The sequence below is a fragment of the Haplochromis burtoni genome, unplaced genomic scaffold, assembly GCF_018398535.1.
Source record: "Haplochromis burtoni strain Fernald_Lab_line unplaced genomic scaffold, NCSU_Asbu1 Contig_122, whole genome shotgun sequence".
Classification (NCBI taxonomy): Eukaryota; Metazoa; Chordata; class Actinopteri; order Cichliformes; family Cichlidae; genus Haplochromis; species Haplochromis burtoni.
Genome location: NW_024582483.1, coordinates 27,537 through 43,339, shown reverse-complemented (window position 1 = coordinate 43,339; position 15,803 = coordinate 27,537). Strand labels below are relative to the sequence as shown.

At 39.7% G+C, this 15,803-nt stretch overlaps 1 protein-coding gene across 2 annotated transcripts; it reads right to left on the bottom strand.

Moving 5' to 3' along the window:
* Positions 1-7,546: 7,546 nt before the first annotated feature.
* Positions 7,547-15,343, bottom strand: LOC102300317 (perforin-1). 2 transcript variants are annotated; one of them, XM_014335853.2, is made up of 9 exons: positions 14,741-15,343; positions 14,572-14,651; positions 13,452-13,497; positions 12,830-12,969; positions 12,623-12,725; positions 12,425-12,505; positions 8,767-9,263; positions 8,552-8,645; positions 7,547-8,056 (listed from the first exon to the last, which is right to left on the bottom strand). In XM_014335853.2, exons 1-9 carry the CDS (start codon positions 15,134-15,136, stop codon positions 7,847-7,849), a joined length of 1,647 nt encoding a protein of 548 aa, XP_014191339.2. In that variant the 5' UTR covers positions 15,137-15,343; the 3' UTR covers positions 7,547-7,846. The 2 variants fall into 2 exon arrangements, with proteins under 2 accessions (XP_014191339.2, XP_005929394.2); XM_005929332.3 differs by having other exon boundaries at positions 12,587-12,725; positions 14,741-15,340.
* Between the last annotated feature and the right edge of the window lie 460 nt (positions 15,344-15,803).

Sequence of the window (15,803 nt, the reverse complement as noted above, 5' to 3'; positions counted from 1 at the left end):
TCCCAGCACGGTACCTGATCACAGGCAGGGTGTAGATATTCATAGCCTGGATCTTGTTCTTACCGTTCAACTGACTCCTCAGGACTTGCCTGACCCTCTGCAGGTACTTGGTGGTTGCAGCCTTTCTAGCGGCCTCTTCATGGTTCCCATTTGCCTGTGGGATCCCCAGGTACTTGTAACTGTGCTCTATCTCTGAAATGTTGCCTTCTGGTAATTATATCCCCTCAGTTCTGACTACCTTCCCTCACTTGGTTAGCCGACTACACTTCTCCAGTCCGAACGACATTCCAGTGTCATTGCTGTATATCCTGGTGGTGTGGATCAGTGAATCGATGTCTCGTTCACTCTTGGCATACAGCTTGATGTCATCCATGTACACGAGGTGGCTATGGACCGCTCATGTTTCCCACTTTGAGAGCAAAGGAGGCATCTTCAAAAGCCTTCTGCATCTGAGTTAAAGCAGAAACATACTCTAAGCCATTATCCAAATAAAACTCATACATCATCAGCACATGTGACATATACAGACAGAAAGTGACAGAAAGTGAAATCAAAAATATTTAATTAATTCCATTTTTTTAGAAAGCTTGTTAGTGCTTAGTTATAGCTTGGCTGTATGTGCATATTTTCTGCTGCAGATTTAAACACACCAGTTTAGGGAGACATGGGTGCATAGAGTCGGGTCGGGTGCACAGGAGAGGTGAAGAGGAGAGTGTCAGGGGAGATGTGCAACAGAACGAGAGAAAACATTTTTATAAGATGGTAAATTGGGATACTGGAAAGTTAATTACAATGACCATTGTGGCCTCTGGCAGCGGACTCTGTGCTTGTGCTGCTAGACCTCAGTGCAGCAATCGATGCTGTTGACCATAATATTTTATTACAGTTATTAATATTTATTAAATGGAGAGTTATCTTTACACACTGAGTTTAATTATGGAGTTCCACAGGGTTCTGTGCTAGGACCAGTTCTATTTACCTCATACATGCTTCCTTTATCATTAGAAAGGATAGAAAATATGGACCAAATATGGTTGTTTCATGGGTACCTGCTCTATCATGCTGTGTTTTTTGAACACTGTGACACAAATGCGAGATCAATTTTTTTTTAATGTGAGTACACAATCCCATTGCATAACATCAGCATTTTTTATATACACTATCAGTTAAATGTTTGAACATACCTTCTCATTTAATAGTTTCTTTTTTTCATGACTATTTACATTGTAGATTCTCACCAAAGCTTCAGAACTATGAATGAACACATTGGAATTGAATGTACTAAACAAAAAATATATATTTTAGAATCTTCAAAATACACACTGTCAGGGCTCTGTGTGCGGGCAGGCGGAGAGGAGGATCCAAGCGCAGGACTCAGACACTGAACTGTAACTCAAACCTCAGCTTTATTGCTGGCATAAAACAAAACATAAACTGAGCAATGGCAATGAACGTGAAACACTGCCAGGAGGGCGACATAGCTGGGAGAGATCAGGGCTAATGAGACAGGGGGAACAAAGCTGCACACACTAACATAAGACAAAGACTTTCACAATAAAACAGGAAACATGAATCACAACTCAGAGACACGGACTCAACACAGAGAGACAGACAGAAAATGACACATGGAACTGAACTATAAGTGAAACCACAATTCCTAAAACATGGATAACAGAAACATGAAACTCTAATAATAATCATCATCATCATAACAAGAGAATGAGAAAACAATCCAAAACACCAAGATAACTGAAACACAAAGTACCAGAGAAACATAAAGAATAATCCATGATGCAAAATTAAACCAAAACATAATAACCTCAAAATACTGGGTCCAACGGACCCAGAACCGTGACACACACACTTTGCTTTGATCACTGCTTTGGACACTGTTGACTTTCTCTTTTTTGGAGAGAGGTAGTCAGTCTGTAGATGAGGTAGGCACCAGAAATGGTTTTCCAACAAGTTCCCACTCCATCAGTCCTTCTTGGTCAAACAGCCCTTACAGAGTCTGGAGGTGTATTTGGGTGTTGAAAAATAAATGATGGTTCAACTAAACGTAAACCGAATGGATGCTGTGGTACCCATGCTGGTTCAGTGTGCTACTGTTCAACTCCCCAACAGTGTCACCAGGAAAGCACCCCCACACAGTCACACCTCCTCCTCCATGCTTCACGGTGGGAACCATGCATGTAGAGTTCACCTTTTCTTTGTCATACAAAGACAAGGGGTGGAACCAAAGATCTCAGATTTGGACTCAGAAGAACAAAGCACAGTTTTCCAGTGGTTTTAATGTCCATTCCTTGTATTTCTTGGCCCAAACAAATCTCTTCTACTTGTTGCTTTTCCTAAGTAGTAGTTTCTTAGCAACTATTTGACCATAACACCTGATTCGTGCAGTCTCCTCTGAACAGTTGATGTAGAGATGTGTCTGTTACTGGAACCCTGTGTGGCATTTATCTGGGCCCTAATCTGAGGTGTTACTAACGTGCAATCTCTGAGACTCACATGAATTTATCCTGTGCAGCAGAGGTGACTCTTGGTCTTCCTTTCCTTGGGTGGTACTTATGTGGCCCAGTTTTGTCATAGCACTTGATGGGTTTTGCGACTGCACTTGGGGACACACTGAAAATTTTTACCAATTTTCCAGATTGACTGACCTTTAGTTCTTCAAGAAATGATGGACTGTCACTTTTATTCACTTAGCTGATTGGTTCTTGCCATAATATTAAGTCTAACACTTTTCATAGGGCTGTCAGCTGTATACTGCCAGGCACACCTGTGAAAGTGAAAACCAGTTCAGGTGGCTACATCATAATGCTCATTGACAAAAGACCAAGGGTTTGCAGCGCTGTCAACAAAGCAAAGTGTGGCTACTTTGAGGAATCTAAAATATAAGACATATTTAGAGTTATTTATCTTTTTTCTCTTTGCTACATAATTCCTCATATCTTGCTTAATATATTTGATGTTTTTAGTATAATGTAGAAAGCAGTTAAAAAAAAGGAAAAAGAATTCAATTCAAGCCTAAAAAGAAAAATGTTTTTACTTACCTGAGAGAGCAGAGTCAGGTGGAAAGCTAAGGAGTCTCGAAAACACTGGTGCCAAACTGAAATCCTTGTATGCTTTGAATAAAGCACTCAAAAAATAAAATTGGGTGGTTGTTACATTTATAACTTGTAATTTAAATAAAACAACTGTTTATATGGTGAACATCATTATATTGTGTAGGATCTGCATGAAATTCAGCCACTTTAATATGAGATGATATAATCTAGAAAGAGTGGTTAGTAGCATGGACTTGCAAAATTCAAAATATCATTTTAAACTTATTTTAAAAAAACCATGTAAAGGATTTCCATGTTAATAAATGCCTTTCTAGGATTAAATATTTTTGTTGGACTAAAATAATTTGAATGGGTTGGATCAACTCAATTAAATACAGTTGGACTTAACTGCAAAAAATAGGGTTATTCATCATTAAATAATTAACTTGGTGCATAATGCTAAAACAAAGCAATGTAATCATGCTGGAATTCTATAAACTCTACAAAAGAAACCAAATTCCAAGAAATCCAAACACAGAAATGTTTGCACAAATATGTGATTATGCAAAGAGGTCCCTACCAACCAACCTCAGATCTCCACGCATGCAAACATGAATACACATGACTTTGCACACAACCAGAAATGAACTCCACCAAAGGAATCAAAATTACGAAATCCAAACACAAAAATGTTTGCACACACATGTGATTATGCACAGAGGTCCACTCTACTGACCAACCTCAGATCTCCACACATGCACACATGAACGAAAATACATTTGAACACAAACAGAGACAAAACTCAACCAAAGGAACCAAATTCCAAGAAATCGAAACAGACAAATGTTTGCACAAATATGTGATTATGCACAGAGGTCCAACCCGACCAACCAACGTCAGATCTCCACGCATGCAGACATGAATGTTCTAACATTTGCACACAACCAGAAATGAAGTCCACCAAAGGAACCAAATCCTAAGAAATCCAAACACAGAAATGTTTGCACACACATGCGATTATGTGCAGAGGTCCACCCTACCAACCAACCTCAGATCTCCACGCATGCACACATAAATGAAAATACATTTGCACACAACCAGAAATGAACTCCACTAAAAAAACAAATTCGAAGAAATCCAAAGCCTCAAATCTGTTTCAAGATGTCGCCACGGGAGAGGCTGCCAGTTACAGGAGCTCTGACCAACTTCCATTCTTTTAAATTATTTAATAATAAAAAGTAGACAACAACATACAGAGCAAGAAAAGAGGATGTATGGAAAAGAATGTAACTATTGCAGTGTTTACATTGTATTAGATGGTGGAGTTGTACAGGGAGATGGCCACAGGCAGGAATGATTTCCTGTGTCGTTCAGTGGTGCTTTTTGGTAATCTCAGTCTCTCACTGAACGTGTTCCTGTGACTGACCAGCATGTCATGGAGTGGGTGGAAGGTATTGTCCAACATTGTCTTTATCTTGGACAGCATTCGCCTCTCCGGCACCACCTTGAGAGAGTCCAGCTCCATACTCACAACACTACTGGCCTTGCGGATCAGTTTATTGAGTCTGTTGGCATCAGCAACCCTCAACCTGCTGCCCCAGCATGCAAAAGCATAGAGGATAGCACTGACCACAACAGACTCACAGAAAATCCTGAGCATTGTCCGACAGATGTTGAAGGACCTCAGCCGCCTCAGAAAATACAGATGACTCTGGCCCTTCCTGTAAAGTGCAGTAGTGTTTTTTAACCAGTTCAGTTTATTGTCTATGTATACTCCAAGGTATTTATAGTCCTCCACAAAGTCCACGTTGACCCCGTGGATTGAAACAGGGGTCAAGGGTTTCCTGGGTCCCAAACTCCACAATCAATTCCTTGGTTTTTTCCACGTTGAGCTGTGGATGATTGTGCTCGCACCACGTGACAAAGGAGTCGACCACAGCCCAGTACTCTGACTCATCACCCCTGCTGATGCATCCAACCACCACAGAGTCATCAGAAAACTTCTAAAGACGGCAGGTCTCTGTGCAGTGGCTAAAGTCTGTGGCGTAGAGGGTGAAGGGCTACATATCTCAGACCATGAAGATTTATACCAGGGTGACATGAGCTACCTATGTGAACTATGCGGGGAACCATCAACTGGAACTAGGTGAAAAAACTCAGGGAGAGGGTCATGACTCAGCAGGGAAGATCAGTGGTACTGGAATACAGAGAGAAGAGTGTCAGTCATGGCGGCGGTTGGTCTGGCAAGAGGAGTAATTAAACTGAGAGTGTCTTGCAGGTTTTGCAGTCTAATTTAACAAATTTGCACTCAGCTTTGCAGTCTCAGATTTTGTAGCTGTCCTACGTATTTGTTTAATATGCACTTTGAAGCTCATAGATGACTTCAATGACTTCAAGATTACAGGAGCTATAATTAGCTCTATGCACTGACCTCTTTCTCTCTTTTATATATACATGCTTGATTATTTGGCTCACTGCTGCTGCAAAACCGGGGGTGGTCTGCTTGTCTCCACCCCAGAGCAAAGGGAAACATCTACTGGGTCCGGGGGCAGATTGCCCCTCTGATACCTGGACCAGGGGGTATAGAGTATGTTTGGGGAGTGTGTGTACAGTGTTCATTTCTGTTTGTCTCCATGTTGGGCGAGTGCTGAATATTTTTATATGTGTGCATGATGGTGGGAATGCATGTTTGTGTCTCTGTGTGCCTGTTTGTCTATGTTATGTGTCAAGTCGCTCCACCGCTCTGGAAACATCTTAGGCCCCCCCATGATGTGGGGGCCAATCTTCCCATACCACACGCCCTGCCAGTGGCTGATGCCCTCACCTGTTAGTAAAAAACGAGTAGATCTTGCTTGTTTTATTGTCTTTGTTTTTGCCTGTCCCGTTCGGCACTGTAGCAATCACAATTATTGTCTGAGGGCCAAGAAAAATGCCCAAAAGATTTATTTTCCCAAATGCCCAAATGGATCATTACATCTTTGCCATACTGGTCCACTTGATTGATCTTTATAATGTGTGTGTGTGTGTGTGTGCTCTATGTGTGTGTGTGTGTGTGTGTGTGTGTATTTATGTATGTATTTATTTATAACTTTTAAGTTATTGCAATCAGACATGACCGGGGATAGGAACGGGAAAGACATAGACAAGAGAAGTTCAAGAAAAGGAGAGGGAAAGAAAAACAGGGGGAGAGGGACAGTGAGAAAAGACACAAAAAATCTGCTACATCACTTGCCATGCAACACTCTGCAGCATGGCGCTGCAGCAACATGCCAGCTACGGCAGAGTGGACCGCCCCTGGGCCCAGAGGCCCGAGGTCCTAAGCTGGGTGCTCCTGCCGGCTGCTTGGTAGGGCCTGGCGCCCGTGGCTCTGTCAGGCCCTGCCACGCAGCCTCAGGGAGTCAGCCAGTACACATCCGAGCACCCAGCCTCAGACACTGAGTGGAAGATCTACTTGATTTTTTACTGTGAGCTGAATGGTGAATTTTACTGTTAGAAGCAGCTTTGATGGATTTGTGTTTAACTTGGTAAATAAAACAAACAAAAAAACATGGAAACCCCGGGGCCCGCTGGGGAACTGGGAGAGTACTATTGCCATTAGCACCAATGTACATCTACCTCTGCATGTCATGACTACTCTATTACTTTGCAAGCTTCTATCGATAGTGTCAGCTTTGACTGGAGGCTTTAGCTGAACTAAAAGCTACTTTGCTGCTATTTTGAATGACACTTCCTTCTCATCAATGTGCCTCACCAGCAGTGTTGTAGAGCTACATATGCTTCTTCAAATTGTAACTTGGAGACAATTATTGTCAGTCACTATAATATATATATATTTTATAGTAAAAAAATAATGCAGCTGGGATGCAGATACACACACATACACTCACACAACATGGATTCCCTTATAATTAGGTTTATCTGAAAATTAGTTACAGTAAAACAGCAACAGTACACGTATCTTTTATTTATTTATTTTTAGTTTGTGGCAATGATTTTTTAAAACATTTTAAGAGTAATAAAAATCAAAAACATTATCAAATCCTTTGCTTGATTTGCAAATGAATTAAGCTATTTTAAGCTGTATAAAAAAAGGTAGTGGGTTCATAGTGTAATATTTTACAGTTTGAGAATGGGAGGAGACACAAATTCCTCAGGGGTGCATCAGCTCTTTGTGAGTAAGGGAGCAGCCACAAGAAGCTACTAGGTGTAGAAACGTATTCTGAGTATTTCTAAGAAATTACCATCAAAACCTGTCGTTACTCACCACGTTATAATTTTGAGGGTATATAACTTCATTGATACACATTTTAAAATCACCAGATGCTGAATTTAAAAATAATTTCCCCAGAAATTCCTACTTTTTAAAATCTGTATATCCAGACAAATGCACTTGTGTTTGACCTGCCCACACTGTGACATGAAGTATAATAGTCTTTTGTTTAACAAATATTATGTGATATTTTCTTGTTGTGTTATCATGTTTCTTTCTTTCTTTTTTTAATTTAACATTACCCTGCTTTTTTTATTTGTTTGAGAAGGTAAACAAAAGGGTTACATGTATTTGACAAACTGAAATCAAGTATAATCTGAAAAAAATGAAACTACATATGTATATAAAATATAAAAAATAACTGAATGACAAATGAAAAGAAGATCAAATTAAAAAAATGGATATGTACGATATATATACGAGGAAAATGAAAGAAAAAACCCATCAGTCATGTGACTCTTATGTGATCAACAGATTTATCACAATTGATTATAGGAGAAAGACATGCAGCCCCAAAATGCATTTCTCATTATGCAGATGGTGTATATTGGTGACACCAGGCTCCTGTGAGATGTGAGTCGCAGGTCAGAGTGGTCTTGAACTCATAGCTGCCACTGTCAGCTGAACAGGAAAATATACGTGTCCCCTGAGTTGGACGCCGGGAACATGATCCCAGAAGATCATCATAGAACAGATCCTCATCCCATAATTCAACATACACATCACTGTGTGTGTCCACCTTCATGAGAAAAAAAGCATTAAAAATAGGATTTAATATACTGTTGTCCTACAAATAATATGCTTGAGATTTTGTACCATATACAATAGTGACAATGGTAATTCACATCTAATTCATAGAATGTAAATTCTGGTAGCACTGTTGTGTTTTTGATATATATGTCATATTGTTACATATTTTAAATAAGGAGGAAAATGTGCAGTAGCAAGATTTGCATTCAGTACTTTATGACACATGGTTGACATTGTTAAAGCATTCATATTAACCGAAATCATTACCTTAAATTGTTTAAATATACCTGATGAAAGAATTAGTTCTGCTTAAACTTAACCAAATGGAAATAAATAACCTCAGTTAAAGAACAGCTAAAGTTAACTGTATATAAAAGATGTAAGTAGCCCAAGTTCTAAAAATTGAAATCAGTACATCAAACCTGCAGTATTAAAATTCCTTCAATATGATCCTTGATCTTATATGTAGTCAGGGTTCACTGACCTGTCCAAGATCAAAATAAGCATTCCATCGGGGATAACTTGATTCGATCATGCGAGTCTGATGATTGATGGAACCAAACCTCAGTTTAACATAGCTGTGAGTAGGAGAAAGACACAAAGATGAATAATATTGCAGATTTCTAAATCTCTAAATCCTAGAGATTCGGAAATCTTTAGAAAACTCTAAATCCTAATCCCTAACCATGCTTGTCTCACCTGTCAGTTGGGCCAAGATGATCTCCTTTCAGATTCCAGGCCTGGATGATTTCCACAGTTAGCTTCCCCCTCCAGGCTTGTCGAGGACAACAGTTGAAATCTAGGTTAGAATTGCCCCGCCAGCAATTTTGTTGGCTGTGTGATTGACTCACATCATTGTCTGTTATGTACTGCTCTATGGCCGCCTTCATCCCTGACTTCTTTGTGCCTTTCGGTATCAGCTGATACATTGGGCGAATGAAGTAGGAAGCAACATCTGCATGATCCTTCAGACTGTTCAGCCAGTTTTTAAAACCCAGGGAGTCATCATATGCAAGTGAAAACTCTCCCAACCACCCATCACCTCCCACCACATCCGTATAGTGTTGGTGGAGACCAGAGCTATACCTAGTGGCAACATCCCGGTTTTCCAGGAGGTTTTTGCAAGAACCTTGGACAGCAGATGGATTCAGCTTTCCCAAGCCAATGGAGACACCCATCGACAGGCAGGAGTGTAACTAGAAGGCAGGAGAAGACATAAGATGCAGGACTTCCATTAAATAGGAACACATGCCAAAGAGAAGCGCTTGTGATGTTAGGCCTACATGTCATGGAACTTGTGAACTAAGTGTGTCACTCAAGGGTTATTGAAAATGTCCTAAAAATATCCTGGTGTAGAGCCAATTTAAAATGTAATAAGAAAGCTTTGTTTAAACAAAGAAAGGTATTCATGTCTCATTGTTCTGGTTCTCTCTGTATTATTGAAGGTTCTTTACCTTACAATAAACACAGTTCCTTGAGACAACTTTTGCTGTGCTATATAAATCAAACTGAACTGAGCTTCTGTCACTGGACCTTTGTGCAGTATTGGCCAGTTGTGGCTTTCCTCCCAGAGGGTACACAGTGTGGTCAATTTCCCTGTGCCTGGTATGGTAACTTATTTTTCTTTGTCTTTGTCTTTTGTCTGTATTTTCTGTTTGTTAATGCACTTTATTGATATTTGTTAAAATGCAGATGTTACAAATTACTTATACATGCATGCAGTGTTGAAAATTTTGGCAATGCTAACCATCACATGATTTCTTGTAAATTATGTGTACAGATCCAGATCCATACTCTTCATATTATTCCAAAAGAAGTGGAAACAATTTGTAGTTGATCGTTAATTCATTAAGTGTTTAAAATGTCCGCAGGTGTTTCTCTCTCTCTCTCTCTCTCTTTTTACCTAATCCTGATGCCTGTTTCGGATAGGAGGAGGCAAGAGTGAAATCACCATTCACCTGATTTACGCTATTCATGCCCACTGGCAGTTGAGAAATTTGAAAAACAAACTTGGAAAAAAAGAGAAAGGAGAGATAACAATGAAGAAAATGTCAAATATAAGTAAGTAAGTAAATGTAAGTAATCAGCAATTTTCAAACAGCAGTCGGTTGGATGTGTCTTTGTCACAGGTGGAACAAGTCAGGCAAGTTCTTGTCACAGACAGTGGGGAGCTGACGGTGTGTAGAGAGAACACTGGATCCAAATGCAGACTAAAACGGAGCGTGAAACGTGACTTGGACAAAAAGTGAGCCGTTTCTTGTGGCTGATAAGAACAGTACACAAACAAAACAAAGGCGAGTGGGGCGAAAACTAAACTAGAACCTAAACTGGAGAAATTAAACTTTGATTACTATTACAAAAACATGAATCAGAACAGGTGCATGTAGGAAAATATGAATATAAACATGAATCATGAACTACCTGAAACTTGACATGAAAGAAAGAACACAGAACAACAGGACAAAGACTGAAGGAAACACACAGACTAAATACACACAGGAGGTGATCAGGGGAAGTGGAAACACATGGGGAAACAGCTGACACAAATGAACATAACAACGTCACAGGGGAAGAGTAAAACTAAGCACATTGAACAAAGAAACACGAGACTTTCAAAATAAAACAGGAAACATAGCGAGACGTAGACATGACAACCCAGAGTTTACAATATGAAACACGTGGACAAGAAATACAAAACAACTAGCACAGAAGGCCTGGGTAAAACAGACTAAACTAAAATTCACAGCCAATTAATAATAATCCCAACCTCCACATTATCTTCAAAATATAACAAAAGAGATGAAAACCAACTGAAACTGCTGGGTCACAGAACCAGCTGCTGACAGTTCTCATGCAGAAGTGGCTAAAATATGTCTGTGAAGGTTCTCAGTCATCCAGGTCATCGTAGTCAAAGGAGCTTGCAAAGAAAAGCGTCTGGACTTCTTTAAGTTGCTTGAAGACGTTTCACCTCTCATCCGAGAAGCTTCTTCAGTTCTAAGGTCAAATGGTGGAGAGTCCCAGATATAAACCTAGTGGGAGTGACCCCCCACAGAGGGACAAAAGGACCCCTGATGATCCTCTAATCACCTGAGCCAAGGTGTGAAATTGGGTGCGGGCCCCAATCAGCCAGAGTTTCAGGTGGGTTCATTGTGAAACCTGGCCTCACCTTGTCATGCAAATTCCTGAGGTCAGATGGCCCAGGATGTGAGTGGGCGTTAAGGCGTCTGGGAAGGGATCTCAAAACTGGATTATAGATGGCAGAGAGTTGGTGTCGTAAACCCCCGCCTCTGTTCAAAGATGGTCGCTCACAGTGGACATAGATGCTTCTTTCACTCCTCTTTCAAACCATCTGTCCTCTCTTGCATTTCCAAAAGTATTCACTAATCCATCCAAATCATTGAATTCAGGTGTTCCAATAACTTCCGTGATCACAGGTGTATAAAATCAAGCACCTAGGCATGCTACAAACATTTGTGAAATACATGAAAGTTTGGTGGAGGGAGGATTGTGGTGTGGGGTTGTTTTTCAGGAGTTGGGCCCGGCCCCTTAGTCCCAGTGAAAGGAACGCTTGATGCTTCAATACACTAAGGTATTTTGGACATGCTCCCAACTTTGTGGGAACAGTTTGGGAATGACCCCTTCCTGTTTCAACATAACTGAGTACCAGTGCAGACAGCAAGATCCATAAAGAAATGGATGAGTGAGTTTGGTGTGGAGGAACTTGACAGGCTCACACAGAGTCCTGACCTCAACCTGACAGAACCTTTGCAATGAATTAAAGCAGAGAGTTCTCATCTAATACCAGTGTCTGACCTCACAAATGTGCTTCTTGAAGAATGATCAAAAATTCCCATGAACACACTCCTAAAACTTATGGAAAGCCTTACCTGGAGAGTTCAAGCTATTATAGCTGATGTCATAATGAACCCTATGGATTAAGTATGGGGTGTTACTCAGGTTGATATGCATGTAAAGGCAGACAAGCAAACACTTTTGGCAAAATAAGTGTTAAAAGGTGCCGTGTTTATGGTTGTTGTTGATGTTGAAAATGGCAGCGACAGAAGCTAGAGGTTTTTCAGCACAGCAGAGAGAGCTCCTGATGGACTGTGAGACAATTATAGAGATAAGGTACAATGGTTTCTTTCACTTTGGTCAGTAGAACAACTGAGAGAATATCTTTTGGAAGGGAATAAGCTCCTTGCATTCATATACAAATGCAATAAGAATGATGTCACTATTCAGTTGTTGCCAAAAACCAAACAAAAACACAACTATTTAGCATCCCTTATGTTCTTATTCATATGGAGTAGAAATATGCAGTCTGGTGACTGTGTGCAGGCAAATGTTTTTCATGTACCTCATTTGAGGAGAATCCGTTTAGTCTGGACAAACAGGTTCGTACAGCTGTGACTCGTCTAAGACGGCCACCAAGACGAACCTGTAATGTAGCACAAAGTTTTAATAAAAAAGTGTTTTTACTCCTGAAATAATCTAATTAACAGTGTTTCTGTGTTTTAACCTTGCGAATGTAATGTGTGCCGTAGGTATCTATGACCTCGTTGTACTGATCTCTGGTGGAGGAGTTATAGCGACTTGGCAAACTGGCCACATCCCTGCTGAACTCAGAGCTAAGAGTCGGTCTGCTTGATACCCGGTAACTAGATAGAATGAAACTGATTAGTAAATTATTAAAAACTGAAATTATATATTGTTAATCTAAACTTGTGGTATATGTGGTAATGCCAGGATTTTCACAGCTAACCGATAGTGAGTACAGGTGACCGTGTGTGTGCTGAAGGAGTAGTGGTCCTCTTTGGTCCTTTTTGTAGCAAATGCATATGCCATGGAGTGTGTTCCTCCAATCCCCACGCTGGTAGATTTGGGATTTATATTTAGTCCAGCCTGATAAATAGAAATGTAATTTCATTACCATTTTTGTTTTTAATAACAGTCAATGTAATATAAAAGTAATAGATAAAAGTATTAGATATAATAAATACTGTCTTATTATTCATTCACTCAATTACTTTGAATATAATACTTTTTTTCTCGGGATCAAAAATATTAAATTGGAAATATTAAATGAAATAATGAGACAAGGAATTCATATTTGTATCACATTTACACAGCTCAGTGAGCCAAAATTTAATCAAATCAGCCCTTTTGTTGAGAACTTGCATACTAAGGTTTTTATGTTATTACAGTCTGTTTGATTCAGTGCACATTTCACTTGTAAAAGAAAAAAAAAGAAACAAATCAGCATGCGATGTTGCTTACAAATTTTGCATTTCTATTAGTTTTAATAACAAGTAATTACAGTAACAGTATTTTGTAGTTTCAAACAGTAATTTTGAAACAAACAGTAAGTGCAAGATGCTTCCTACCTTCCAGTCGTGGATGTCCTGATCAGTGTTAGAGTTAAGTAGTGAACTGTGGACACAATTTGAAGGAGAAGAATTACTTTTTATTTACTTGTTTCATTTCTTTAAACTTTTTTACAGTCAAGCATGGAGGGGAACCATTATGTTTTGGTGATGTTTTGTTGCTAAATGGTGACGTCACCAAATTTAGGGGCCAATGGATTTTATTTACCATAAAATCTCGGTCGAGAACCCTTTTCTGTCAGCCACAACACTTAAGGCTCGTCATGGATGGGTCTTCCAACATGCAAAAGAAGCATTAAGGTGATGGCCAAGCCAATCTCCAGACCTCAGTCCTATAGAAAATGTGGAGGGAGCTGAATCTTGGAGTTGCCAAATGACAGCCAAGAAATCTAAAGGATTTAGAGAGTTTCTGTAGTGTGCCCCAGCAAATAAATATAAATTCAGTGTATGTAGTGAGACGCTGTTTCTATTCTATCAGACTGTTGTTGCCAGTATCCCCTATTTTACTGCCCTCCCCTTTTTACACTGTGATGGGAATGCAGTATGGTGAGTAAGAATAGTATGTGGCTGCACATATTACTGAAGAAGGCTGGCTTATTAATGGGCAGGACTGTGGATTCACTGGGAATTATTGTGGAAAGGTGTATGGAGAAAAAATACTAGTCACCCTCTCCATAATATTTTAAAGGGTCAGAAATGTAAACAGCAGGCTTCTTCTCCTAAGCAGTGTAGGACAGAACACATTAGAAGTTCTTTTGTTCCTACTGCTATGAGATTTCAAAATGCTGATAATCAACACAAGAAATTTGTGACCTGGTCATCACTTTACCTTCCAGTATTGTAACAATTCACCCATCTTTGTAGTTTTATTCTACAGTTGAGGAAATATCATTTGATCCTTTTTTGAATATTAAAGTTTACTCACAAAGAAGTTAATAGTCTTTCATTTTGTTGGTGTTTCCTTTTAATGGAGAGAGACAAAGTGCCAACCAGACATCTAAGAAAAATATGTGTCTGTCATGGCTAACTGGTATTGTGACAGACTAGGTGAAGTAATGAGATGACAATGATCTCTGGGATGAAGTCCTTTCAGCAACAAATATACTACACTATACTGTACCTAACAGTGGTGTGTGCACTGCTGGAGATATCGGTTTTGCATTGGCTGATTGCACGCCAGTCGACAACAGAGGCCGGCAGCTGAAGATAAAAAAACAGAACACCATGATTAAGATGTGCACATAACCTATCTACTATAGTTTGCTGGTAATCACAGTTTATCTATTTACTTTTTGTAGAGTTTTGTTTTGATTGCGGTTGGTGCAGAGAGTACAGGTGCCATCTGGTTTGCGGTAAGTAGCTATATCAATCAGGTAGGCTCCTTTTCGGTGCAGGGTGATGACATCAAATCCCTCCCCAATCAGGTTGTGGCCTGGTACAAATGGAGCAGACTCACACTTGCTGTTGTTCACTGTCATACAGGAAAGAACTGGGGAGTTCCATGACAGAAAGAGAAGGAGGCTCAGGTAAAGAGGAGGTGGGGTTGGACTGGAGTGCATGGCTGAAGTCAAAGACAAAACAGACAAAATGACAAAAGTTTTGCAAACAGGTTTTGTCTGGGTATCACAACAGGGGTTATCAATTCTCTTTATTTTAACTGTCACTGTTCTGACTGAGTCTTGCATACCTCAGTCAAAAGGAACAAAATGAAGCCATGAAAAATCCATTAAAAATTATTGGTAGCACTTTCTGTTACAGCTTGGAAATAATGTGGTATTGGTGAGGTCCTTTGTCAGTGACCAAGCACTCTGTGCTTACTCTGCTAGACCTCAGTGCAGTGTTGAACACTGTTGAGCTTAATATTTTATTACAGAGACTGAACACTTAATTACAAAAAATATTAAATAATATCAAAGTAGTTCTTGTACATCAACAGAGGTTATAGCTAATAGCTAAGAAATATGACATTGAACTTTATGTAGCTGACAAGAAACTGGAGACAATAATGTGGAAACAAAATCTTGCCTATGAGGCAAAACCCATTATTAATAGTTTTGTCATGGTCCTGGGTCGTGCGACCCAGTGTTTTGTGTTTTAGCCTATTTTTATGTTTATTCTTTGTTTAGGGTCACTAAGGCAGTCCAGCCATTTGTACATATCACCCGTGTATTAAGTCTCCCTTGCCCTTCGTGTGTTTATGTCTGCGTGTCTTATATTGTCAAGTCCATGCTGTCAGTTATGTCATCTCCCCTGTACTATGTCTCCCCGGTTCATGTGTTTTGTCTAATCTCCATGTTTCCTGTTTTACTTTGAAAGTCTGTATTCACGGTCAGTGTATTCAGTTTCACTCCT